The sequence below is a fragment of the Perca flavescens genome, chromosome 19 (assembly GCF_004354835.1).
Source record: "Perca flavescens isolate YP-PL-M2 chromosome 19, PFLA_1.0, whole genome shotgun sequence".
NCBI classification, from domain to species: Eukaryota; Metazoa; Chordata; class Actinopteri; order Perciformes; family Percidae; genus Perca; species Perca flavescens.
In genome coordinates, this window is record NC_041349.1 from 19,759,618 (window position 1) to 19,786,532 (window position 26,915).

Below are 26,915 nucleotides of genomic sequence, written 5' to 3' on the forward strand. Positions count from 1 at the left end.
TGTGTGTGAGACAGAGAGTGAGTGAGTGTGTGTGAGACAGAGTGAGTGAGAGAGACAGAGAGTGAGTAAGACAGAGTGGGTGAGTGTGTGAGACAAGAGAGTGAGTGAGAAAGAGAGTGAGTGTTTGTGTGAGTGAGTGTGTGAGACAGAAAAAATGAGTGAGACAGAGAGGAGTGAGTGAGACAGAGAGTGAGTGTTTGTGTGAGTGAGTGTGTGAGACAGAGTGAGACAGCGAATGAGTGTTTGTGTGAGTGAGTTTGAGACAGAGAGTGTTTGTGTGAGTGTGTGAGACAGAGTGAGTGAGAGTGAGTGAGTGTGTGAGACAGAGAGTGTCTGTGTGTGAGACAGAGTGAGTGAATGTGCGACAGAGAGTGAGTGAGTGAGTGTATGAGACAGAGAGTGAGTGAGTGAGTGTGAGAAAGAGTGAGTGTGTAAGACAGAGAGTGTATGTGTATGAGAGTGAGTGAGTGTGTGAGACAGAGAGTGTGTGTGTATGAGACAGTGTGAGTGAGTGTGTGAGACAGAGTGAGTGTGTAAGACAGAGAGTGAATGTGTGTGAGACAGTGAGTGTGTGTGTGAGACAGAGTGAGTGAATGTGCGACAGAGAGTGAGTGAGTGTATGAGCCAGAGAGTGAGTGAGTGTGTGTGAGACAGAGTGAATGAGACAGAGTGAGTGAGACAGAGTGAGTGTGTGAGACAGTTTGTGTGTGCGACAGAGAGTGAGTGTGTGCGACAGAGTGAGTGAGACTGAGTGTGTGTGTGAGACAGAGTGAGCTAGTGTGTGCGACAGAGTGAGTGAGACAGAGAGTGAGTGAGTGCAACAGAGTGAGCGAGACAGAGAGTGAGTGAGTGTGTGTGTGTGAGACAGAGTGAGTGTGTGAGACAGAGTGAGTGAGACAGAGAGTGAGTGTGACAGAGTGATTGTGTGTGTGTGTGAGACAGAGTGAGTGAGTGTGAGACAGAGTGAGTGAGACAGACAGAGAGTGAGTGAAACAGTGAGTGAGTGTGTGAGACAAGAGAGTGAGTGAGACAGAGAGTGAGTGTTTGTGTGAGTGAGTGTTTGTGTGTGAGACAGACAGTGAGTGTTTGTGTGAGTGAGTGTGAGACAGTGAGTGTGAGTGAGACAGAGTGAGTGTTTGTGTGAGTGAGACAGAGAGTGAGTGTTTGTGTGAGTGTGTGAGACAGAGTAAGTGTTTGTGTGAGTGAGTGTGTGAGACAGAGTGTGTGAGACAGAGTGAGTGTGTGAGACAGAGAGTGAGTGAGACAGACAGAGTGATTGTGTGTGTGAGACAGACAGTGAGTGAGTGTGTGTGAGACAGAGTGAGTGAGAGACAGAGAGTGAGTGAGACAAGAGAGTGAGACAGAGAGTGAGTGTTTGTGTGAGTGAGTGAGTGAGACAGAGTGAGTGTGTAAGACAGAGAGTGAATGTGTGTGAGACAGTGAGTGTGTGTGTGTGAGACAGAGTGAGTGAATGTGCGACAGAGAGTGAGTGAGTGTATGAGCCAGAGAGTGAGTGAGTGTGTGTGAGACAGAGTGAATGAGACAGAGTGAGTGAGACAGAGTGAGTGTGTGAGACAGTTTGTGTGTGCGACAGAGAGTGAGTGTGTGCGACAGAGTGAGTGAGACTGAGTGTGTGTGTGAGACAGAGTGAGCTAGTGTGTGCGACAGAGTGAGTGAGACAGAGAGTGAGTGAGTGCAACAGAGTGAGCGAGACAGAGAGAGTGAGTGAGTGTGTGTGTGAGACAGAGTGAGTGTGTGAGACAGAGTGAGTGAGACAGAGAGTGAGTGTGACAGAGTGATTGTGTGTGTGTGAGACAGAGTGAGTGAGTGTGAGACAGAGTGAGTGAGACAGACAGAGAGTGAGTGAAACAGTGAGTGAGTGTGTGAGACAAGAGAGTGAGTGAGACAGAGAGTGAGTGTTTGTGTGAGTGAGTGTTTGTGTGTGAGACAGACAGTGAGTGTTTGTGTGAGTGAGTGTGAGACAGTGAGTGTGAGTGAGACAGAGTGAGTGTTTGTGTGGAGGAGACAGAGAGTGAGTGTTTGTGTGAGTGTGTGAGACAGAGTAAGTGTTTGTGTGGAGTGGAGGGTGTGTGTGAGACAGAGTGTGTGAGACAGAGTGAGTGTGTGAGACAGAGAGTGAGTGAGACAGACAGAGTGATTGTGTGTGTGAGACAGACAGTGAGTGAGTGTGTGTGAGACAGAGTGAGTGAGAGACAGAGAGAGTGAGTGAGACAAGAGAGAGAGACAGAGAGTGAGTGTTTGTGTGAGTGGAGGAGGAGTGAGACAGAGAGTGAGTGTTTGTGTGAGTGAGTGTGTGTGAGACAGAGTGAGTGAGACAGAGAGTGAGTGAGACAGAGTGAGCGAGACAGAGTGAGTGAGTGTGTGTGAGACAGAGTGAGTGTGTGAGACAGAGAGTGAGTGAGACAGAGAGTGAGTGTGACAGAGTGATTGTGTGTGAGACAGAGAGTGAGTGAGTGTGTGAGACAGTGAGTGAGACAGACAGAGAGTGAGTGAAACAGAGTGAGTGAGTGTGTGAGACAAGAGAGTGAGTGAGACAGAGAGTGAGTGTTTGTGTGAGTGAGTGTTTGTGTGAGACAGACAGTGAGTGTTTGTGTGAGTGAGTGAGACAGAGAGTGAGTGAGTGGGAGTGAGACAGAGTGAGTGTTTGTGTGAGTGTGTGAGACAGAGTGAGTGTTTGTGTGAGTGAGTGAGACAGAGAGTGAGTGAGACAGACAGAGTGATTGTGTGTGTGAGACAGACAGTGAGTGAGTGTGTGTGAGACAGAGTGAGTGAGAGACAGAGAGTGAGTGAGACAAGAGAGTGAGACAGAGAGTGAGTGTTTGTGTGAGTGAGTGAGTGAGTGAGACAGAGAGTGAGTGTTTGTGTGAGTGAGTGTGTGTGTGAGACAGAGTGAGTGAGACAGAGAGTGAGTGAGACAGAGTGAGCGAGACAGAGTGAGTGAGTGTGTGTGAGACAGAGTGAGTGTGTGAGACAGAGAGTGAGTGAGACAGAGAGTGAGTGTGACAGAGTGATTGTGTGTGAGACAGAGAGTGAGTGAGTGTGTGAGACAGTGAGTGAGACAGACAGAGAGTGAGTGAAACAGAGTGAGTGAGTGTGTGAGACAAGAGAGTGAGTGAGACAGAGAGTGAGTGTTTGTGTGAGTGAGTGTTTGTGAGACAGACAGTGAGTGTTTGTGTGAGTGAGTGAGACAGAGAGTGAGTGAGTGGGAGTGAGACAGAGTGAGTGTTTGTGTGAGTGTGTGAGACAGAGTGAGTGTTTGTGTGAGTGAGTGAGACAGAGAGTGAGTGTTTGTGTGAGTGAGTGAGTGCGACAGAGAGTGAGTGAGTGCAACAGAGTGAGCGAGACAGAGAGTGAGTGTGTGTGTGTGTGTGAGACAGAGAGTGAGTGAGACAGACAGTGAGTGAGGAGAGTGAGACAGAGTGAGTGAGACAGAGTGAGTGAGACAGAGTGAGTGTGTGAGACAAGAGAGTGAGACAGAGAGTGAGTGTTTGTGTGAGTGAGTGTGTGAGACAGAGAGTGAGTGTTTGTGTGAGTGAGTGTGTGAGACAGAGTGAGTGAGACAGAGAGTGAGTGTTTGTGTGAGACAGAGTGAGTGAGACAGAGAGTGAGTGTTTGTGTGAGTGAGTGTGAGACAGAGAGTGAGTGAATGAGTGAATGAGTGAGTGAGAGAGCCTGAGTGTGCAAGGTGGTGGCAAAATAAGAGAACATATACAGTCACATATGTCAACTATAGAGGCAATAAAAACAGCATATTTTGAGAGACCGAGCAAAACAACTCTCAGGACTTCTAGTCCACCTTAGCATTGACAGCTAATATTTGCATAACTGTGTGCAACATGATAATTTAACAAGACTATTTGAGGTAGTACAACCAAAAGGCAATCATTTTCTCCTTTTCATCCCACAAACAACTGACCTTACAAGTTTTTAAAAGACACACTTAAAAAAAAAAAAGAACAGTAACTCCATGACAACTATGTAGCCAAGATAACGGGTGGCACTTTTGAGTAATATAAAAAACAGCTATGACTGTCTAGTCCATCTGTCCATCAGCCGCACAGAGACCGGAGTCCATTAACTCTTGAAGAGCAAAGGTCTCCACCAATGTTCATTATCACCTTTTGTATTACCTCGAACATGTACTTGAGCCCTTTTGGGTAATGGATGTTGAAGACGTAGAGCAGACCCATCAGCAGGGCGAATGCGTTGGGCACATCCTTCAGGTCCCAAGAACGATATGCTTCTCCAGAATCAGTGCAATATCAATCATCTCCTTGGGGACAGGGCGTTGAGGATCCTCCTCTGTAAACACCAAGATTCCTACGTTCATTCCTTTCACTGCCTCACTCTCTTCGTTTGGCTAATGACACAACAAAGTAATAAGAATAGATTGCAAATCAGCATTATTTCCTCAACACATGAAAATTCAAGATGCATAGCAAACTTAGGTATGAAAATGTCTGATGCAAACTAATGTAAACCTATGTAAATGGAAGAAATTCAAATACATTACAATGTCAAATTAATTGAGCAAGGAATCCTGTCACTGCAACTTTGAACAATTCACTTGTTCTCCATTTAAGCAGATGTCTTTCCACGTCTAGATTTTTATAACAAGACATATTTTCTAGATATCCTATAACTACAGGATCATGACTTCATTTGGATCAAAAAGATTGAGATTAGCAAGTGATATGGATTCCAGAGTGGCATTGATTCCTCACATACCTTACAAATCTTGAAGAATTGGGAGGGATCCTCTTTCTGGAAATGGGCCAGGCCAAGGAGAACAACTGCTCTCTCTCTCTTTTAGTTCTGGACAACAGAAGAGGGATACAGACCAGAAAGGACATCAGTGCTTCATAAATAATAAAAAAAAAATGTACACAACTTTGTATATGCAGGGAAAGGGGCAAGTAGTTCCATTGAATCCATGCTGAACTTTGTAATGCCTTATTACTTTGCGTTGATTTGTTGAGGAAAAACTACAAAACTTACAGTTCCACTGCATCAGTCATGACACTGAATTAATCTTTGGTCAGTTGATTCTGAAGAAAGAAATAGAAACAAAAATACTGCATTAGCGTGGCTTAAAATACAAACAAATAGCATAGGTGTGTTGTCAGACAAGCTTGTTATTTCATGAAATGTAATGCAATTTAAGGACTATGCCCTATGTTGGAAGGCTATTTTATACCAATCAAAAATAATGCATTGGTCAGCCCTTTCCCTAGTGTACTAAGGCCTACATCTATCCAAAGAAAACAAAGCAAGTCAGTCTGATAACCCTCACTTCAACACACACACACACACACACACACACACACACACACACACACACACACACACACACACACACACACACACACACGTAGCGTGAGTAATGAATATTTCAGTTCAGATTGAGAACTATAAATAGTTCACTTCTTCAATATTATTATTATTGATAATATTCACGTTTACGTTTCACTTCATTTAGTTATTAAAATGACGGTTGGGGAAGAGGATATGAGAGACTATAAATCTTTAGCCAAAATAATCACAAACTCACTACGTGAATTTATATTACATTCTAAGTATTACTTAGGTAGCTCCCTCCGCCGTCCCTCCTACCTACCCCGACCCCTTCTAGCTACCTGCCTGATCAGTGCTGCTGCAGATGAGGAGAAAGCAGAGGGGGGCTGCGCCTCAGTCACAGACTGTTTTGGCGGACACAACAGAGAAATACCTTGCCTGCTCGCCGGACAATACTGGCGTCTTTTCAACAGAAAGTCGCCAGATTTGTGGCTAGTCGCTTTCGTGAAAAACGGGGGTTTGAAAAGTCGCTAAATCTAGAGCAAAAGTGGGCGCACAATTCATGATAAAAAAATAGTATATTGCTTGTTTAAACTAGTTAACGTGTTTCAACGTCATAGCTCATTTGCCACATCTGACCATATGCAAAAGATACGTTATCAGAACATGTTCGGACAAGCGTGCCTAAATTAAACCACCTCAGCCTGCATATTTAGCCATGACAGAAATTCAAAAGAAAACAACATTTCCCCATGCATGCCTTCATCCATAGATATACAGCCTTCATCGAACAAACCAGCTAGCTAGTCAACATAAGGGCTAACTAACTTAACTAACATTCAGAGGATTAGTTCGTTACTTGCATAACTTAGTTGAAGGCAAGTTCAGAATTTCTCCACATAATCATTACATAGCTAGCTAGCTACTACTAGCTAATTAATGAGCAATGTTTGTTCTTTTCCCGTAATTCTCTCTCTCTCTCTCTCTCTCTCTCTCTCACACACACACCTAACATATCACTTAGCTAGCTAAGTTTTTGAAACTAAGGGCTTGCACGTTATACTGTAGGTTTGAATGGTCAGTTCACAGTATTTCGTTAAAAACTTTAGCTTAGTAAAAACAAAACTCAAACTATGCTGAAATATTAGACCATAGAAAAAGTTAAAAGTTTACTTACGCCAACGGTCAGCTCGCTTCTCGCGCTCGGTCCTTCAATGGAGGAGACGTTGACTAACGTGGTCTGCCGCTCTGCGCATGTGCAAAATGACGTAGCGTGGTGAACCCTGGGTGAACTTCAACTTACATTTGAGAAGACAAGCATGACTCAGTTGTGTCAACTGTGCATTAGAATTTCTGAGCAAAACACAGATATGTGTGTTATCTTAACAAAAGTATTGAAAAGTTTTGAGTTGAAAGTTGACTTGACCCCAAAACAGAAGTTGAGACAACAAAAAGGGGAAATAATTTTTTACAGTGAGTTCATGGCATTAATATCACTCAGCATGAAATCACTATATTTAATTAATGGTGAATGTCAATCTGTATTTTTCTTCCAAATTCAAAGTCTGTAGATTTTTTTTATTGTTTTAATTGTGACAAGTTCTTTTGTAGGGTTTCTTTAGAGTTAGATGTAAGACTTTTGTAAGACCTTTTTTAATTCCACATTCAATTAACTTAAAGTGATGGTTCTGAGTAATTTCACCCTAGGGTCCTTTGCACCATGACCTCGAGCCAAACACCCCCCCAGAAGCTTTTTTCAGCTGGGTCGAATATTGGGAGAGTTAGCGTAGAGTAGCGTTATCAGCTGAATAGCTTAGCGCAGGGGCTAATGGACCCAGGTTTGTATCTCGTAAATGACCCCACTAATTATTGCCCGAAATGATACCAAACTTCTACACTAGTACAAATAGGTTATGCATTCATAAAACGATGGATTGGAAAGTTTGTAAGTACACCAGAAGTTTATGTAAATAACACTTGCCTGCTGGCTTCTGCTCTCTGCTGTTGTTGTTGCTGCTGCTGCCGGCAGTAAGACAAGTGCTTAGGGCCGTCTACAAATTACAACATCGAAAAGAGATACAACAAAAATATTTATTAATTTCACTTTTTTTTTAAAGTAAGTGCTGTAATATAACTAGCAGGAGACAAGTTATAATTGAGGTAAGTTTGGAGACATTACCTTATTTAATCATTAAATTAATAAATATTTTTATTGTATCTCTTTTCGGTGTTGTAATTTGTAGAACGCCCTAAGCACTCAGTAGCAACAGCAGCAGCAGCAGCAGAGATGAGAAGCCAACAGGCAAGTGTTATTTACATAAACTTCGGCTGTACTTACAAACTTTCCAATCCATCGTTTTATGAATGCATAACCTATTTGTACTAGTGTAGAAGTTTGGTATCATTTTGGGCATTATTAGTGGGCTCATTTACGAGATACAAACCTGGGTCCATTAGCCCCTGAGCTAAGCTATTCAGCTGATAACGCTACTCTACGCTAACTCTCCCAATGTTCGACCCAGCTGAAAAAGCTTCTGGGGGGGTGTTTGGTTCAAGGTCATGGTGCAAAGGACCCTAGGGTGAAATTACTCCAAACCATCACTTTAAATAACGTTTTTTTTTATGATTATACTGGCCAAAGTGATGGAAAACCAGTAGGCAAGAAACAGCCTAAATGATTTGACATGTTACACTTTTTCAATACTTTTCAGAAGTATATAAGAATACATTCGTAACGATAAAATGAATTAAATGAACAAAACTTGGACTCGGATTAGTGGCATTAAATCGATCGATGGTTCAACCAATGTAAAATCATGAATTTATTCAAGTTTATCAAAGCTTTTGCTTAAATTGACACTTGCCCATTATTGGTCAGTCAGCTTCCTGTCTACTCTATCTAGCTGTAGCCACAGTGTTTGCTCCAGGTTTAATGATGCTGACTGAAAGGTTGTCAAGAAGAAGGTACAGCAGCAACTACACTTTCTGACAATGCTCAGGAAAAACAGGCTGGGAAAAAAAGCTGCTTGTGGCCTTCTACCGCTCTTCCATCGAGAGTGTACTGGCGTGCTGCATCTCAGTGTGGTACGTCGGCTGCTCAGCATCAGACAGAAGAGCTCTTCAGAGGGTCATCAACACAGCACAGAAAATCACTGGCTGCCTTCTGCCCTCCCTGGTAGACATCTTCAGCTCTGGCGGCCTTAGCAAAGCTAAAAAACGTTTTAAAGGACTCTTCTAAATCAGACACTTCCTGTTTGACCTGTTGCCCTCTGGCAGGTGCAACAGGTCCATCAAAGTACGAACCACCAGCCTAAAGAACAGATTTTTTTTCCCTGGGCCATAAGCACACTTAACTCCTAAAAGTACTGAATCACGCATCTCACGTGCAATATGATGTCTTTCAATAATCTATTAATCTGGTGTAATAATTATAGTCATACCAGTGAAATGTTTACATTTATTTTAGTGCAAAACAAACTGTTATTCTAGTGCAAAATCACATTGGATTTGGATTTTGTGATGCTTTCAATATTTAAAACTTGTTCCATTTACTTTAATTAAATCCTGTTCACATCTGTAATACTGCAAACCTTTCACCTTGTGACAGTCCACATAGGCCATTAAGGCTTTTATATTGGAACAGAGTAAAGGCTAATGACGTGACTCATATTTTCAGAAATGTTCTTATCTTAGTGATAAACTAAGATAAGAACATTTCAAATCTCCGCATACAGACACTGTGTCACTTCCTTGGCTCAGTATAATGGCACACTCCCTTCTTTTGTCCTGGTGCAATCCACCTACGTATGTGAATGTTGAAAGGGGTTCGACCAGTGTGACAGTAAGTTATGACAAACAACTGAATATAGATTTGTGGTTAAGTAATAATGAAGTGAGTAGAAATGCAGAACAAAAATAATTGCATATTGAAACATACTGAATGAATATTGTATATGATATTTGGAGTTATTGTAGTAAATATAAAAAAGATGATACAAAACAATAATGTTGTGAATAATGTTCCATTCCACATTGCATTTTTTGTAAAAGTCAAAGGAAAGTAGTTGTCATCCGTTTCAGTTGTGTCCTAAAATGTGTGAACAGACCTTCAGAGACAATCCGCCCATCCTGACTCTCTAATCTTATTACACATCATCTAAATGAATGGAATGATTGATGGAAAATATGTACATCGTTGTGTGTCTCATTAAATCTTTAGAACATTGAACATTGTACCATTAACCATCAACAACAACAAAATGGAGACACGTTTTTTTAAGAGGAACCAAAGACAGGTGGCGCTGTAGGATCTCTGGTGAGCTCTAGGGCCCTATCTTGCACTCAGCGCAATTGCCTTTGTACACCGACGCATGTATCATTCCTATTTTGCACCCGACGCACAGCGGACTTTTCCCTCCACAGACGCACGTCGGTAAAATAGGGAATGTATTTGCGCTCCTGGGGGCGGTTCAGCGAAACGAGGAGGCGTGTTCCGGCGCAAACATTACTTAGTGCTATTTTGCAGTTTCAGAAAACAATTCCGCCACTGACCAGGAAAAACCTGGTCTAAAGTCAGTGGCGCTAGTCTAAAGTCAGTAGCGCGTTATTCAGATGCTTTAGGGACCATGCTTGGCCGTAATGTAGCGTGTGCACAATGCACATACACTTCTCTCAAATAAACGGACGCAGCAGTTCCCATTTTTGCAAACCATACATAATTACAAGGAAAAATATTACTGGAAATGCGCTTCAGGTGTTTGGATAGGTCAGAAGGCACTTTACAGTACAGTCCTCAAAAAGTTGCAGCATTCTTTGTGGGTTGTTGTGTTTTACACAACATTTCCATAAATCATGGATGTGTTGATGACATAAATGAGGAAATATTAGAGGACTTACGTCCTGCTGCATCCGCCGCATCCACCCATGCTCTGCAGCGCCACGTTTCATCCCGCAACGCCCTGCTGTGATGTTCATACGCACAGAGTAGTCAGGATCCGGTATAGGAGACTGCACTACTCAGTATGACACGATGTGCCCTGCTATGACATGAACTACAACGACTACCTTCAAAGTCACTGTTCCATTATCTTTAATGTGACTATTATCGCCACTGTTCATCACACCCCCAACCGGCCCCGTCAGACACCGCCTACCAAGAGTCTGGGTCTGCCGAGGTTTCTTCCTAATCCACCTACGTACATGAATGTTGAAATGGGTTCGACCAGTGTGACAGTAAGTTATGGCAAACAACTGAAAATAGATTTGTATATAAACTTAGTGACATAGAATAGACAATTTTTTATTATTATTGTATCCTGATCATCACAAAGACCAATTTTTTTTACTCAAGTTGTACAAAAAGGTAAGGTAAGCTCACAGAATACACATATGTATAATAATATAAATCCCTTTAAATAACAAATGTGACTGGATAATCATACAGGGCATTGTGTTCGATTTAAATGTTATTTGTTTCTACATCATATTATTATAGCACAATAATTTAAATATAGTGAACAGTTTACGTGGTATGTAATGGTGTGTCTGATATACAAGGTTTCAATTGTCATTACTCTCATTTTTAAGCCATTTATTACAGTGATGACTATTTTCTTCAGTGGGCCAAGTGCTTAAAGTTGTCTCTCTCATGGATGGACTTTCTGGGACGTCAAACAGAGAAATAAGGAAAAGTACCAGTAATGGCCTGCCCTATTAAGGTTGAATAGTGTGCCATTGCAATCAACATCCATTATCAGTGTGTGTGATCAACCCACTTTTGAACTTAATATATGGAAGTTCTTTCCAAGCCAAATATTGTGATCATCAGAAGTCCTCTTGAATTTTTAATGGGAGCAAAGTCCTTTATATATTAGTAAAAGAAGTCTTTTTCTTATGGTATTTCACATGGGCATGACCGCTGCACTATTGCTGGCTTGACAGTAGCCATGACAGCATTACAAGGAAAGATGCAGTGATGAGACTGATCTTGTGGCTTACTCCACTTGAAACTTCTGTAAATGTTGAAAGAGGAAAAACATTGAAAAGCATTGCTTTAATAAATAAAAATCAAATCTGGAATTTCTTTATGAACTAAATATTTAATATATATAAGGTAGCATTTAAAATTACTTACGTGTGCCATCCACAGAAATGGAGGTGGTGTCAACATTGAAAACTGTAATGTTCGAAGCTGCCCTAACCAAAACATTTCCAATCTGAGCGCCATTAGGAATGGATGTGGATGAAAATGCAAGGTCCAAGTTGTTGATGATTGATCCACTACTGCAAAAGGAATGACCAAAGAATATTGTTTTATTTGTATGAATTTATGACAAATACTCTTAAGCTTCTATCACTATAGCATGAACAAATTACCTGAATGAAATCACTGTCAAGAAGCGGAATGAAGAAAATGCTTTTTTGTAGAAAGGTTCAAGCTGCAGAAATTAAAAAAACAAATCATTTGTAAGTACATTTTATTGGCTTGTGTTTCTTCACTTGTGCCTTGATTTAATTATGGTATTTCATTTGGTAAAAAAAGTAATAACAATATCTTAATCTTAGACAACTACATAATTTATGTTCTATTTAATGTATATAGAAGAATGATTTATATAAGGTGTATATATAAATATATACATATATTTAGTGTGTTTACACCGGGCTATTTTAAATTTAAATAATTTAATTATATTTTAAATATGTATAATTAAAAATACGTTTGGATGGATTTTATTTATACAGTCTTGCTTCAGCACACTGATGGGAAATATACTTTGTGACAATTGTAAGTGAAAATCAAATAGATATTTAATATATATATATATATAATTAAATTAAAAAAAGATGGCATATTGCAGATTCTGTAAAATTATTGATATTTAGTCAGATGTTTCAAATTAATTAAGATGCATAGATTTTTCTCAGCTTTACTAAAAGAGTGACTTACTGTTGACTTTATTATTGAGGCTCGACTTGTAAATGCTGCAGTTGATGGATTCTGCAAGTCAATCGTAAATGTTTCTCCAGCAGATCTGAAAGTCAATAGCCTTATTGTGACTGCCTCAGTAGTTGTAGTTGTAGTTGCAGCAGTTGAAGTTGTAGTTGAGGCTGTTGTAGTTGAGATCATTGTATTTGTCGTTGTATTTGCAGCAGCTGGGATTGCAGCTGTAGTATTTAAAGTGGGGGTTGCAGTTGTTATTTCTGTAAAAATAAAAAAGGAAAAATAAATTATGGTAGCCAGATGGCCTTATTTTAAACAAACAAACATACACATCACTGTAGTCTAGTTAATGTTTCTCAAAGTGGACTTCATGGTTATTATGATTATGTATGCTCTTTGGCAAAACAAATTTAAAAAGCGATCAGGAAAGGAAAAAATAATAACTTGGATAAAAAGGTCAGTAATGGTATTGGCAGTGAAAAAAAATTATATTTAATGGTACTAGAATATGAAACTAGGGTGGTTCTTTTCAATGAAATTGGGGAGTATGTCAGATCATAAAAATACATATATACACACAGACAGTGATAAATAAATGACAAATAACAATGGGTATATGTCCTTGCTCTAACAACTACTGGAGTGAAATGTAGGGCTAGTGTTTACTTACGAATTACTGTGATGGATGTGGCCTCAACAGTGAGGTTGAAGGTATTGTTGGGGTTAGAGACAGCCTCTACTAAGGTTTGTGCTACAACATCAGCCTTTGGGATTTCTGAAGGTGAAGCAGTTTGATTGAACTCAATCCCGACGTCTGCTACAGTATTGTCTATTCGTGTTATGGCTTGGCTGCATCAAAAAACACACATGTTAATTAAATGATATTGACATGTATGCATGTTTGTAATTATTACATTTTTTGTAAATATAAAAAAATATAATATTGATCATCACAACCCAGAAAGTAAAGCAAATTCATTTGACTCTCAAAATGTATAAAATATTACCGAAACTGTATGACAAAGGTGCGGATGAAAAGATGGCCAAATCTCTTACTGTAGATGGAGTTATACTGGGGAAATAAAAAGTATAAACAAACTAAAAATACAGTATTCTCTTAATTAAAAGAAAAATTGCAAATGTAATACACAGACAAATAATAAGAATAAGTACTAACCACTGCTACAACTTCTGCCTCAAGATTCTTAAATTGTATGCTGCTTTTATTGGTGAGTTCTTCTACAAATTGTACCACCAAAACTGTTGCAAGAGCCACAACTGGTGGAGGAGCTGCAGTAGTAGTAGTAGTAGTAGTAGTAGTAGTAGTAGTAGTAGTAGTGGCGGTAATAGTAGTAGTGGTGGTAGTTGCAGTTGTTGTTGAACCACCTTTTGTTGTTGAACCACCGGTTGTTTTTGTTGTTGTACCTCCAGTTGTTGTTGACGCACCAGTTGTTAACTCACCGGTTGTCATTGGACCAACAGTTGTTGTGGAACCTACAGTTGTTGCAGTTGATCCACCTGTTGGTAATGTTGTAGGTACTGCAGTTGTTTGTGCAGGAGTCGTAGGTACAGGAGATGTAGGTGCAGCTGTTATTGGTGCGGCAGTCGTAGTTGTGGCTGTAGTTGGTGCTGCAGTTGTAAGTGTGGTTGTAGGTGCTGCTGCAGTTGTCGGTGCTGCCGTTGTAGGTGCGGATATTGTTGGTGCTGCTGTTGTAGGTGCAGCTGTCGTAGTGGCAGAGGTTGTTGGTGCTGCTGTTGCTGGTGTGGCTGTTGTAGGTGTGGCTGTTGTTGGTGCAGCTGTCGTAGGGGCAGGAGTTGTAGGTGCTGCAGTAGTTAGTGCAGCAGTTGTAGGTGCAGGAGTTGTTGGTGCAGCTGTCATAGGGGCAGGAGTTGTAGATGCTGCTGTCATAGGTGCTGCAGTCATAGATGTGGCTGTTGGTGTGGCTGTTGTTGGTGAAGCAGTTGTAGGTGCTGCTGTTGTAGGTGCGGTTGTTGTTGATGCAGCTGTCGTAGGGACAGGAGTTGTAGGTGCTGCTGTTGTAGGTGCAGCTGTCGTAGGTGCACCAGTTGTAGGTGCTGCTGTTGTAGGTGCGGCTGTTGTTGGTGCAGCTGTCGTAGGGGCAGGAGTTGTAGGTGCAGCAGTTGTAGGTGCTGCAGTTGTAGGGGCTGCAGTTGTAGGTGCAGGAGTTGTTGGGGCAGCTGTTGCAGGTGCAGGAGTTGTAGGTGCTGCAGTAGGTGGTGCTGCTGTTATAGGTGCAGCAGTCGTAGGTGCAGCTGTTGTTTGTGCAGCTGTCGTAGGGGCAGGAGTTGTAGGTGCTGCTGTTGTAGGTGCTTCAGTAGTTGGTGCTGCTGTTGTAGGTGCTGCAGTTGTAGGTGCAGCTGTCGTAGGTGCAGCAGTTGTAGGTGCTGCTGTTGTAGGTGCGGCTGTTATTGGTGCAGCTGTCGTAGGGGCAGGAGTTGTAGGTGCTGCTGATGTAGGTGCAGGAGTTGTAGGTGCTGCAGTAGTTGGTGCTGCAGTTGTAGGTGCAGCAGTTGTAGGTGCAGCTGTCGTAGGTGCAGCAGTTGTAGGTGCAGCAGTCGTAGGTGCAGCTGTTGTTGGTGCAGCTGTCGTAGGGGCAGGAGTTGTAGGTGCTGCTGTTGTAGGTGCTGCAGTAGTTGGTGCTGCTGTTGTAGGTCCTGCAGTTGTAGGTTCAGCTGTCGTAAGGGCAGGAGTTGTAGGTGCAGCAGTTGTAGGTGCAGCAGTTGTAGGTGCTGCAGTAGTTGGTGCTGCTGTTGTAGGTGCTGCAGTGGTAGGAGCGGCAGTTGTAGGTGCTGCTGTTGTAGGTGCTGCAGTAGTTGGTGCTGCAGTAGTTGGTGCTGCTGTTGTAGGTGCTGCAGTTGTAGGTGCAGCTGTCGTAGGTGCAGCAGTTGTAGGTTCAGCAGTCGTAGGTGCAGCTGTTGTTGTTGCAGCTGTCGTAGGGGCAGGAGTTGTAGGTGCTGCTGTTGTAGGTGTTGCAGTAGTTGGTGCTGCTGTTGTAGGTCCTGCAGTTGTAGGTGCAGCTGTCGTAGGGGCAGGAGTTGTAGGGGCAGCAGTTGTTGGTGTGGCAGTCGTAGGTGCAGCAGTCGTAGGTGCAGCTGTCGTAGGTGCAGCTGTTGTAGGTGCGGCAGTTGTAGGTGCAGCAGTAGTTAGTGCTGCAGTTGTGGGTGCAGCTGTCGTAGGTGCAGCAGTTGTAGGTGCTGCTGTTGTAGGTGCGGCTGTTGTTGGTGCAGCTGACGTAGGGGCAGGAGTTGTAGGTGCTGCTGTCGTAGGTGCAGCTGTCGTAGGTGCAGCAGTTGTAGGTGCCGCTGTTGTAGGTGCAGCAGTTGTAGGTGCTGCTGTTGTTGGTGCAGTAGTTGTAGGTACAGCAGTGGTAGATGCTGCACTTGTAGGGGCTACAGTTGTAGGTGCAGGAGTTGTTGGTGCAGCTGTCGTAGGGGCAGGAGTTGTAGGTGCTGCTGTTGTAGGTGCAGCAGTTGTAGGTGCTGCTGTTGTTGGTGCAGTAGTTGTAGGTACAGCAGTGGTAGATGCTGCACTTGTAGGGGCTACAGTTGTAGGTGCAGGAGTTGTTGGTGCAGCTGTCGTAGGGGCAGGATTTGTAGGTGCTGCAGTAGTTGGTGTGGCAGTCGTAGGAGCAGCTGTTGTTGGTGCTGCTGTTGTAGGTGCTGCAGTACTTGGTGCAGCTGTCGTAGGTGCTGCTGTTGTAGGTGCTGCAGTAGTTGGTGCTGCAGTTGTAGGTGCAGCAGTCGTAGGTGCAGCTGTTGTAGGTGCAGCTGTCGTAGGTGCAGCAGTTGTAGGTGCTGCTGTTGTAGGTGCGGCTGTTGTTGGTGCAGCTGTCGTAGGGGCAGGAGTTGTAGGTGCTGCTGTCGTAGGTGCAGCTGTCGTAGGTGCAGCAGTTGTAGGTGCTGCTGTTGTAGGTGCTGCAGTCATAGATGTGGCTGTTGGTGTGGCTGTTGTTGGTGAAGCAGTTGTAGGTGCAGGAGTTGTTGGTGCAGCTGTCGTAGGGGCAGGAGTTGTAGATGCTGCTGTCATAGGTGCTGCAGTCATAGATGTGGCTGTTGGTGTGGCTGTTGTTGGTGAAGCAGTTGTAGGTGCTGCTGTTGTAGGTGCGGTTGTTGTTGATGCAGCTGTCGTAGGGGCAGGAGTTGTAGGTGCTGCTGTTGTAGGTGCAGCTGTCGTAGGTGCACGAGTTGTAGGTGCTGCTGTTGTAGGTGCGGCTGTTGTTGGTGCAGCTGTTGTAGGTGCTGCAGTTGTAGGGGCTGCAGTTGTAGGTGCAGGAGTTGTTGGGGCAGCTGTTGCAGGTGCAGGAGTTGTAGGTGCTGCAGTAGGTGGTGCTGCTGTTGTAGGTGCAGCAGTCGTAGGTGCAGCTGTTGTTTGTGCAGCTGTCATAGGGGCAGGAGTTGTAGGTGCTGCTGTTGTAGGTGCTTCAGTAGTTGGTGCTGCTGTTGTAGGTGCTGCAGTTGTAGGTGCAGCTGTCGTAGGTGCAGCTGTCGTAGGTGCAGCAGTTGTAGGTGCTGCTGTTGTAGGTGCGGCTGTTATTGGTGCAGCTGTCGTAGGGGCAGGAGTTGTAGGTGCTGCTGATGTAGGTGCAGGAGTTGTAGGTGCTGCAGTAGTTGGTGCTGCAGTTGTAGGTGCAGCAGTTGTAGGTGCAGCTGTCGTAGGTGCAGCAGTTGTAGGTGCAGCAGTCGTAGGTGCAGCTGTTGTTGGTGCAGCTGTCGTAGGGGCAGGAGTTGTAGGTGCTGCTGTTGTAGGTGCTGCAGTAGTTGGTGCTGCTGTTGTAGGTCCTGCAGTTGTAGGTTCAGCTGTCCTAGGGGCAGGAGTTGTAGGTGCAGCAGTTGTAGGTGCTGCAGTAGTTGGTGCTGCTGTTGTAGGTGCTGCAGTTGTAGGAGCGGCAGTTGTAGGTGCTGCTGTTGTAGGTGCTGCAGTAGTTGGTGCTGCAGTAGTTGGTGCTGCAGTAGTTGGTGCTGCTGTTGTAGGTGCTGCAGTTGTAGGTGCAGCTGTCGTAGGTGCAGCAGTTGTAGGTTCAGCAGTCGTAGGTGCAGCTGTTGTTGGTGCAGCTGTCGTAGGGACAGGAGTTGTAGGTGCTGCTGTTGTAGGTGCTGCAGTAGTTGGTGCTGCTGTTGTAGGTCCTGCAGTTGTAGGTGCAGCTGTCGTAGGGGCAGGAGTTGTAGGTGCAGCAGTTGTAGGTGCAGCAGTTGTAGGTGCTGCAGTAGTTGGTGCTGCTGTTGTAGGTGCTGCAGTTGTAGGAGCGGCTGTTGTTGGTGCAGCTGTTGTAAGTGCAGCTATCGTAGGTGCACCAGTTGTAGGTGCTGCTGTTGTAGGTGCGGCTGTTGTTGGTGCAGCTGTCGTAGGGGCAGGAGTTGTAGGTGCAGCAGTTGTAGGTGCTGCAGTTGTAGGGGCTGCAGTTGTAGGTGCAGGAGCTGTTGGGGCAGCTGTTGTAGGTGCAGGAGTTGTAGGTGCTGCAGTAGGTGTTGCTGCAGTTGTAGGTGCAGCAGTCATAGGTGCAGCTGTTGTTTGTGCAGCTGTCGTAGGGGCAGGAGTTGTAGGTGCTGCTGTTGTAGGTGCTGCAGTAGTTGGTGCCGCTGTTGTAGGTGCTGCAGTTGTAGGTGCAGCTGTCGTAGGTGCAGCAGTTGTAGGTGCTGCTGTTGTAGGTGTGGCTGTTATTGGTGCAGCTGTCGTAGGGGCAGGAGTTGTAGGTGCTGCTGTTGTAGGTGCAGGAGTTGTAGGTGCTGCAGTAGTTGGTGCTGCAGTTGTAGGTGCAGCAGTGGTATGTGCAGCTGTCGTTGGTGCAGCTGTTGTAGGGGCAGGAGTTGTAGGTGCTGCTGTTGTAGGTGCTGCAGTAGTTGGTGCTGCAGTAGTTGGTGCTGCTGTTGTAGGTGCTGCAGTTGTAGGTGCAGCTGTCGTAGGTGCAGCAGTTGTAGGTGCAGCAGTCGTAGGTGCAGCAGTTGTTGGTGCAGCTGTCGTAGGGGCAGGAGTTGTAGGTGCTGCAGTTGTAGGTGCAGCAGTCGTAGGTTCAGCTGTTGTTGGTGCAGCTGTTGTAGGGGCAGGAGTTGTAGGTGCTGCTGTTGTAGGTGCTGCAGTAGTTGGTGCTGCAGTAGTTGGTGCTGCTGTTGTAGGTGCGGCTGTTGTTGGTGCAGCTGTCGTAGGGGCAGGAGTTGTAGGTGCTGCTGTTGTAGGTGCTGCAGTTGTCGGGGCTGCAGTTGTAGGTGCAGGAGTTGTTGGTGCTCCTGTTGTTGGTGCAGCTGTCGTAGGGGCAGGAGTTGTAGGTGCTGCTGTTGTAGGTGCTGCAGTAGTTGGTGCTGCTGTTGTAGGTGCTGCAGTTGTAGGTGCAGCTGTCGTTGCAGCTGTCGTAGGTGCAACAGTTGTAGACTGCTGTTGTAGGTGCTCCTGTTGTTGAAAACTAAATGTTGTAGGGGCAGGAGTTGTAGGTGCTGCTGTTGTAGGTGCAAAGTTGTAGGTGCTGCAGTAGTTGGTGCTGCAGTTGTAATATATAGCTAAGGTGGGTGCAGCTGTTGTTGGTGCAGCTGTTGTATCCACAGGAGTTGTAGGTGCTGCTGTTGTTGAGGTGCTGCAGTTGTAGGTGCAGCTGTCGTAACCAAAGCAGTTGTAGGTGCTGCTGTTGTAGGTGCAGCTGTCGGAATGGATGTGGTCGAAATGTAGCAGTTGTAGGTGCTTCTGTTGTAGGTGCGGCTGTTGTTGGTGCAGCTGTCGTAGGGGCAGGAGTTGTAGGTGCTGCTGTTGTAGGTGCTGCAGTAGTTGGTGCTGCTGTTGTAGGTGCTGCAGTTGTAGGTGCAGCTGTCGTAGGTGCAGCTGTCGTAGGTGCAGCAGTTGTAGGTGCTGCTGTTGTAGGTGCGGCTGTTATTGGTGCAGCTGTCGTAGGGGCAGGAGTTGTAGGTGCTGCTGATGTAGGTGCAGGAGTTGTAGGTGCTGCAGTAGTTGGTGCTGCAGTTGTAGGTGCAGCAGTTGTAATGCAGCTGTCGTAGGTGCAGCAGTTGTAGGTGCAGCAGTCGTAGGTGCAGCTGTTGTTGGTGCAGCTGTCGTAGGGGCAGGAGTTGTAGGTGCTGCTGTTGTAGGTGCTGCAGTAGTTGGTGCTGCTGTTGTAGGTCCTGCAGTTGTAGGTTCAGCTGTCCTAGGGGCAGGAGTTGTAGGTGCAGCAGTTGTAGGTGCTGCAGTAGTTGGTGCTGCTGTTGTAGGTGCTGCAGTTGTAGGAGCGGCAGTTGTAGGTGCTGCTGTTGTAGGTGCTGCAGTAGTTGGTGCTGCAGTAGTTGGTGCTGCAGTAGTTGGTGCTGCTGTTGTAGGTGCTGCAGTTGTAGGTGCAGCTGTCGTAGGTGCAGCAGTTGTAGGTTCAGCAGTCGTAGGTGCAGCTGTTGTTGGTGCAGCTGTCGTAGGGACAGGAGTTGTAGGTGCTGCTGTTGTAGGTGCTGCAGTAGTTGGTGCTGCTGTTGTAGGTCCTGCAGTTGTAGGTGCAGCTGTCGTAGGGGCAGGAGTTGTAGGTGCAGCAGTTGTAGGTGCAGCAGTTGTAGGTGCTGCAGTAGTTGGTGCTGCTGTTGTTGGTGCTGCAGTTGTAGGAAAAATCTGTTGTTGGTGCAGCTGTTGTAAGTGCAGCTATCGTGGGGTGCACCAGTTGTAGGTGCTGCTGTTGTAGGTGCGGCTGTTGTTGGTGCAGCTGTCGTGGGGGGCAGGAGTTGTAGGTGCAGCAGTTGTAGGTGCTGCAGTTGTAGGGGCTGCAGTTGTAGGTGCAGGAGCTGTTGGGGCAGCTGTTGTAGGTGCAGGAGTTGTAGGTGCTGCAGTAGGTGTTGCTGCAGTTGTAGGTGCAGCAGTCATAGGTGCAGCTGTTGTTTGTGCAGCTGTCGTAGGGGCAGGAGTTGTAGGTGCTGCTGTTGTAGGTGCTGCAGTAGTTGGTGCCGCTGTTGTAGGTGCTGCAGTTGTAGGTGCAGCTGTCGTAGGTGCAGCAGTTGTAGGTGCTGCTGTTGTAGGTGTGGCTGTTATTGGTGCAGCTGTCGTAGGGGCAGGAGTTGTAGGTGCTGCTGTTGTAGGTGCAGGAGTTGTAGGTGCTGCAGTAGTTGGTGCTGCAGTTGTAGGTGCAGCAGTGGTATGTGCAGCTGTCGTTGGTGCAGCTGTTGTAGGGGCAGGAGTTGTAGGTGCTGCTGTTGTAGGTGCTGCAGTAGTTGGTGCTGCAGTAGTTGGTGCTGCTGTTGTAGGTGCTGCAGTTGTAGGTGCAGCTGTCGTAGGTGCAGCAGTTGTAGGTGCAGCAGTCGTAGGTGCAGCAGTTGTTGGTGCAGCTGTCGTAGGGGCAGGAGTTGTAGGTGCTGCAGTTGTAGGTGCAGCAGTCGTAGGTTCAGCTGTTGTTGGTGCAGCTGTTGTAGGGGCAGGAGTTGTAGGTGCTGCTGTTGTAGGTGCTGCAGTAGTTGGTGCTGCAGTAGTTGGTGCTGCTGTTGTAGGTGCGGCTGTTGTTGGTGCAGCTGTCGTAGGGGCAGGAGTTGTAGGTGCTGCTGTTGTAGGTGCTGCAGTTGTCGGGGCTGCAGTTGTAGGTGCAGGAGTTGTTGGTGCTCCTGTTGTTGGTGCAGCTGTCGTAGGGGCAGGAGTTGTAGGTGCTGCTGTTGTAGGTGCTGCAGTAGTTGGTGCTGCTGTTGTAGGTGCTGCAGTTGTAGGTGCAGCTGTCGTAGGTGCAGCTGTCGTAGGTGCAACAGTTGTAGGTGCTGCTGTTGTAGGTGCGGCTGTTGTTGGTGCAGCTGTTGTAGGGGCAGGAGTTGTAGGTGCTGCTGTTGTAGGTGCAGGAGTTGTAGGTGCTGCAGTAGTTGGTGCTGCAGTTGTAGGTGCAGCTGTCGTAGGTGCAGCTGTTGTTGGTGCAGCTGTTGTAGGGGCAGGAGTTGTAGGTGCTGCTGTTGTAGGTGCTGCAGTTGTAGGTGCAGCTGTCGTAGGTGCAGCAGTTGTAGGTGCTGCTGTTGTAGGTGCAGCTGTCGTGGTGCAACCGTCGTTGGTGTAGCAGTTGTAGGTGCTTCTGTTGTAGGTGCGGCTGTTGTTGGTGCAGCTGTCGTAGGGGCAGGAGTTGTAGGTGCTGCTGTTGTAGGTGCTGCAGTAGTTGGTGCTGCTGTTGTAGGTGCTGCAGTTGTAGGTGCAGCTGTCGTAGGTGCAGCTGTCGTAGGTGCAGCAGTTGTAGGTGCTTCTGTTGTAGGTGCGGCTGTTGTTGGTGCAGCTGTCGTAGGGGCAGGAGTTGTAGGTGCTGCTGTTGTAGGGGCTGCAGTAGTTGGTGCTGCAGTAGTTGGTGCTGCTGTTGTAGGTGCTGCAGTTGTGGGTGCAGCTGTCGTAGGTGCAGCAGTTGTAGGGGCTGCAGTTGTAGGTGCGGCTGTTGTTGGTGCAGCTGTCGTAGGGGCAGGAGTTGTAGGTGCTGCTGTTGTAGGTGCTGCAGTTGTCGGGGCTGCAGTTGTAGGTGCAGGAGTTGTTGGTGCTCCTGTTGTTGGTGCAGCTGTCGTAGGGGCAGGAGTTGTAGGTGCTGCTGTTGTAGGTGCTGCAGTAGTTGGTGCTGCTGTTGTAGGTGCTGCAGTTGTAGGTGCAGCTGTCGTAGGTGCAGCTGTCGTAGGTGCAACAGTTGTAGGTGCTGCTGTTGTAGGTGCGGCTGTTGTTGGTGCAGCTGTTGTAGGGGCAGGAGTTGTAGGTGCTGCTGTTGTAGGTGCAGGAGTTGTAGGTGCTGCAGTAGTTGGTGCTGCAGTTGTAGGTGCAGCTGTCGTAGGTGCAGCTGTTGTTGGTGCAGCTGTTGTAGGGGCAGGAGTTGTAGGTGCTGCTGTTGTAGGTGCTGCAGTTGTAGGTGCAGCTGTCGTAGGTGCAGCAGTTGTAGGTGCTGCTGTTGTAGGTGCAGCTGTCGTAGGTGCAGCCGTCGTAGGTGTAGCAGTTGTAGGTGCTTCTGTTGTAGGTGCGGCTGTTGTTGGTGCAGCTGTCGTAGGGGCAGGAGTTGTAGGTGCTGCTGTTGTAGGTGCTGCAGTAGTTGGTGCTGCTGTTGTAGGTGCTGCAGTTGTAGGTGCAGCTGTCGTAGGTGCAGCTGTCGTAGGTGCAGCAGTTGTAGGTGCTTCTGTTGTAGGTGCGGCTGTTGTTGGTGCAGCTGTCGTAGGGGCAGGAGTTGTAGGTGCTGCTGTTGTAGGGGCTGCAGTAGTTGGTGCTGCAGTAGTTGGTGCTGCTGTTGTAGGTGCTGCAGTTGTGGGTGCAGCTGTCGTAGGTGCAGCAGTTGTAGGGGCTGCAGTTGTAGGTGCGGCTGTTGTTGGTGCAGCTGTCGTAGGGGCAGGAGTTGTAGGTGCTGCTGTTGTAGGTGCAGGAGTTGTAGGTGCTGCAGTAGTTGGTGCTGCAGTTGTAGGTGCAGCTGTCATAGGTGCAGCTGTTGTTGGTGCAGCTGTTGTAGGGGCAGGAGTTGTAGGTGCTGCTGTTGTAGATGCTGCAGTAGTTGGTGCTGCTGTTGTAGGTGCTGCAGTTGTAGGTGCAGCTGTCGTAGGTGCAGCTGTCGTAGGTGCAGCAGTTGTAGGTGCTTCTGTTGTAGGTGCGGCTGTTGTTGGTGCAGCTGTCGTGGGGCAGGAGTTGTAGGTGCTGCTGTTGTAGGTGCAGCAGTTGTAGGGGCTGCAGTTGTAGGTGCAGGAGTTGTTGGTGCAGCTGTCGTAGGTGCAGCAGTTGTAGGTGCTTCTGTTGTAGGTGCGGCTGTTGTTGGTGCAGATGTTGTAGGGGCAGGAGTTGTAGGTGCTGCTGTTGTAGGTGCTGCAGTAGTTGGTGCTGCAGTAATTGGTGCTGCTGTTGTAGGTGCTGCAGTTGTAGGTGCAGCTGTCGTAGGTGCAGCAGTTGTAGGTGCTGCTGTTGTAGGTGCAGCTGTTGTTGGTGCAGCTGTTGTAGGGGCTGGAGTTGTAGGTGCTGCTGTTGTAGGTGCTGCAGTAGTTGGTGCTGCTGTTGTAGGTGCTGCAGTTGTAGGTGCAGCTGTTGTTGGTGCAGCTGTCGTAAGTGCAACAGTTGTAGGTGCTGCTGTTGTAGGTGCGGCTGTTGTTGGTGCAGCTGTCGTAGGGGCAGGAGTTGTAGGTGCTGCTGTTGTAGGTGCTGCAGTTGTAGGTGCAGCTGTCGTAGGTGCAGCAGTTGTAGGTGCTGCTGTTGTAGGTGCAGCTGTTGTTGGTGCAGCTGTTGTAGGGGCTGGAGTTGTAGGTGCTGCTGTTGTAGGTGCTGCAGTAGTTGGTGCTGCTGTTGTAGGTGCTGCAGTTGTAGGTGCAGCTGTCGTAGGTGCAGCCGTCGTAGGTGTAGCAGTTGTAGGTGCTTCTGTTGTAGGTGCGGCTGTTGTTGGTGCAGCTGTCGTAGGGGCAGGAGTTGTAGGTGCTGCTGTTGTAGGTGCAGCAGTTGTAAGGGCTGCAGTTGTAGGTGCAGGAGTTGTTGGTGCAGCTGTCGTAGGTGCAGCAGTTGTAGGTGCTTCTGTTGTAGGTGCGGCTGTTGTTGGTGCAGCTGTTGTAGGGGCATGAGTTGTAGGTGCTGCTGTTGTAGGTGCTGCAGTAGTTGGTGCTGCTGTTGTAGGTGCTGCAGTTGTAGGTGCAGCTGTCGTAGGTGCTGCAGTTGTAGGGGCTGCAGTTGTAGGTGCAGGAATTGTTGGTGCAGCTGTTGTTGGTGCAGCTGTCGTAGGGGCAGGAGTTGTAGGTGCTGCTGTTGTAGGTGCTGCAGTAGTTGTTGCTGCTGTTGTAAGTGCTGCAGTTGTAGGTGCAGCTGTCGTAGGTACAGCTGTCGTAGGTGCAACAGTTGTAGGTGCTGCTGTTGTAGGTGCGGCTGTTGTTGGTGCAGCTGTCGTAGGGGCAGGAGTTCTAGGTGCTGCTGTTGTAGGTGCAGGAGTTGTAGGTGCTGCAGTAGTTGGTGCTGCAGTTGTAGGTGCAGCTGTTGTAGGTGCAGCTGTTGTTGGTGCAGCTGTTGTAGGGGCAGGAGTTGTAGGTGCTGCTGTTGTAGATGCTGCAGTAGTTGGTGCTGCTGTTGTAGGTGCTGCAGTTGTAGGTGCAGCTGTCGTAGGTGCAGCTGTCGTAGGTGCAGCAGTTGTAGGTGCTTCTGTTGTAGGTGCGGCTGTTGTTGGTGCAGCTGTCGTGGGGGGCAGGAGTTGTAGGTGCTGCTGTTGTAGTGCAGCAGCAGTTGTAGGGGCTGCAGTTGTAGGTGCAGGAGTTGTTGGTGCAGCTGTCGTAGGTGCAGCAGTTGTAGGTGCTTCTGTTGTAGGTGCGGCTGTTGTTGGTGCAGATGTTGTAGGGGCAGGAGTTGTAGGTGCTGCTGTTGTAGGTGCTGCAGTAGTTGGTGCTGCAGTAGTTGGTGCTGCTGTTGTAGGTGCTGCAGTTGTAGGTGCAGCTGTCGTAGGTGCAGCAGTTGTAGGTGCTGCTGTTGTAGGTGCAGCTGTTATTGGTGCAGCTGTTGTAGGGGCTGGAGTTGTAGGTGCTGCTGTTGTAGGTGCTGCAGTAGTTGGTGCTGCTGTTGTAGGTGCTGCAGTTGTAGGTGCAGATGTCGTAGGTGCAGCTGTCGTAGGTGCAGCTGTCGTAGGGGCAGCAGTTGTAGGTGCTTCTGTTGTAGGTGCGGCTGTTGTTGGTGCAGCTGTCGTAGGGGCAGGAGTTGTAGGTGCTGCTGTTGTAGGTGCTGCAGTAGTTGGTGCTGCTGTTGTAGGTGCTGCAGTTGTAGGTGCACCTGTCGTAGGTGCAGCTGTCGTAGGTGCAGCAGTTGTAGGTGCTGCTGTTGTAGGTGCGGCTGTTGTTGGTGCAGCTGTTGTAGGGGCAGGAGTTGTAGGTGCTGCTGTTGTAGATGCTGCAGTAGTTGGTGCTGCTGTTGTAGGTGCTGCAGTTGTAGGTGCAGCTGTTGTAGGTGCAGCTGTCGTATGTGCAGCAGTTGTAGGTGCTTCTGTTGTAGGTGCGGCTGTTGTTGGTGCAGCTGTCGTAGGGGCAGGAGTTGTAGGTGCTGCTGTTGTAGGTGCAGCAGTTGTAGGGGCTGCAGTTGTAGGTGCAGGAGTTGTTGGTGCCGCTGTCGTAGGTGCAGCAGTTGTAGGTGCTTCTGTTGTAGGTGCGGCTGTTGTTGGTGCAGATGTTGTAGGGGCAGGAGTTGTAGGTGTAGCAGTTGTAGGTGCTTCTGTTGTAGGTGCGGCTGTTGTTGGTGCAGCTGTCGTAGGGGCAGGAGTTGTAGGTGCTGCTGTTGTAGGTGCTGCAGTAGTTGGTGCTGCTGTTGTAGGTGCTGCAGTTGTAGGTGCAGCTGTCGTAGGTGCAGCTGTCGTAGGTGCAGCTGTCGTAGGAGCAGCAGTTGTAGGTGCTTCTGTTGTAGGTGCGGCTGTTGTTGGTGCAGCTGTCGTAGGGGCAGGAGTTGTAGGTGCTGCTGTTGTAGGTGCTGCAGTAGTTGGTGCTGCTGTTGTAGGTGCTGCAGTTGTAGGTGCACCTGTCGTAGGTGCAGCTGTCGTAGGTGCAGCAGTTGTAGGTGCTGCTGTTGTAGGTGCGGCTGTTGTTGGTGCAGCTGTTGTAGGGGCAGGAGTTGTAGGTGCTGCTGTTGTAGATGCTGCAGTAGTTGGTGCTGCTGTTGTAGGTGCTGCAGTTGTAGGTGCAGCTGTTGTAGGTGCAGCTGTCGTATGTGCAGCAGTTGTAGGTGCTTCTGTTGTAGGTGCGGCTGTTGTTGGTGCAGCTGTCGTAGGGGCAGGAGTTGTAGGTGCTGCTGTTGTAGGTGCAGCAGTTGTAGGGGCTGCAGTTGTAGGTGCAGGAGTTGTTGGTGCCGCTGTCGTAGGTGCAGCAGTTGTAGGTGCTTCTGTTGTAGGTGCGGCTGTTGTTGGTGCAGATGTTGTAGGGGCAGGAGTTGTAGGTGCTGCTGTTGTAGGTGCTGCAGTAGTTGGTGCTGCAGTAGTTGGTGCTGCTGTTGTAGGTGCTGCAGTTGTAGGTGCAGCTGTCGTAGGTGCAGCAGTTGTAGGTGCTGCTGTTGTAGGTGCAGCTGTTGTTGGTGCAGCTGTTGTAGGGGCTGAAGTTGTAGGTGCTGCTGTTGTAGGTGTGGCTGTTGTTGGTGCAGCTGTCGTAGGGGCAGGAGTTGTAGGTGCTGCTGTTGTAGGTGCTGCAGTAGTTGGTGCTGCTGTTGTAGGTGCTGCAGTTGTAGGTGCAGCTGTCGTAGGTGCAGCTGTCGTAGGTGCAGCTGTCGTAGGTGCAGCAGTTGTAGGTGCTTCTGTTGTAGGTGCGGCTGTTGTTGGTGCAGCTGTCGTAGGGGCAGGAGTTGTAGGTGCTGCTGTTGTAGGTGCAGCAGTTGTAGGGGCTGCAGTTGTAGGTGCAGGAGTTGTTGATGCAGCTGTCGTAGGTGCAGCAGTTGTAGGTGCTTCTGTTGTAGGTGCGGCTGTTGTTGATGCAGCTGTTGTAGGGGCATGAGTTGTAGGTGCTGCTGTTGTAGGTGCTGCAGTAGTTGGTGCTGCTGTTGTAGGTGCTGCAGTTGTAGGTGCAGCTGTCGTAGGTGCAGCAGTTGTAGGGGCTGCAGTTGTAGGTGCAGGAATTGTTGGTGCAGCTGTTGTTGGTGCAGCTGTCGTAGGGGCAGGAGTTGTAGGTGCTGCTGTTGTAGGTGCTGCAGTAGTTGGTGCTGCTGTTGTAGGTGCTGCAGTTGTAGGTGCAGCTGTCGTAGGTACAGCTGTCGTAGGTGCAACAGTTGTAGGTG

At 47.5% G+C, this 26,915-nt stretch overlaps 2 protein-coding genes and 1 long non-coding RNA gene across 3 annotated transcripts; all 3 read right to left on the bottom strand.

Moving 5' to 3' along the window:
• Positions 1–4,255: 4,255 nt before the first annotated feature.
• LOC114545905 (uncharacterized) lies at positions 4,256–6,722 on the bottom strand. The gene is made up of 4 exons (XR_003690954.1): positions 6,494–6,722; positions 5,020–5,069; positions 4,750–4,836; positions 4,256–4,381 (listed from the first exon to the last, which is right to left on the bottom strand). It is a non-coding gene; the product is annotated as an uncharacterized LOC114545905 (long non-coding RNA).
• A 5,658-nt stretch (positions 6,723–12,380) lies between these two features.
• Positions 12,381–23,406, bottom strand: LOC114545405 (mucin-5AC; the record flags this gene model as incomplete). The annotated part of the gene is made up of 8 exons (XM_028563677.1): positions 12,381–12,519; positions 13,721–14,056; positions 14,193–14,263; positions 14,940–15,448; positions 16,272–16,402; positions 18,276–18,307; positions 18,567–18,647; positions 22,834–23,406. Coding segments are annotated over 8 exons (1,872 nt in total), but the record flags the coding sequence as incomplete, so codon positions are not given.
• A 1,989-nt stretch (positions 23,407–25,395) lies between these two features.
• LOC114545406 (gamete and mating-type specific protein A-like) lies at positions 25,396–26,664 on the bottom strand (the record flags this gene model as incomplete). Its single annotated transcript, XM_028563678.1, has 2 exons — positions 25,396–25,449; positions 26,614–26,664. Coding segments are annotated over 2 exons (105 nt in total), but the record flags the coding sequence as incomplete, so codon positions are not given.
• Positions 26,665–26,915: the final 251 nt, after the last annotated feature.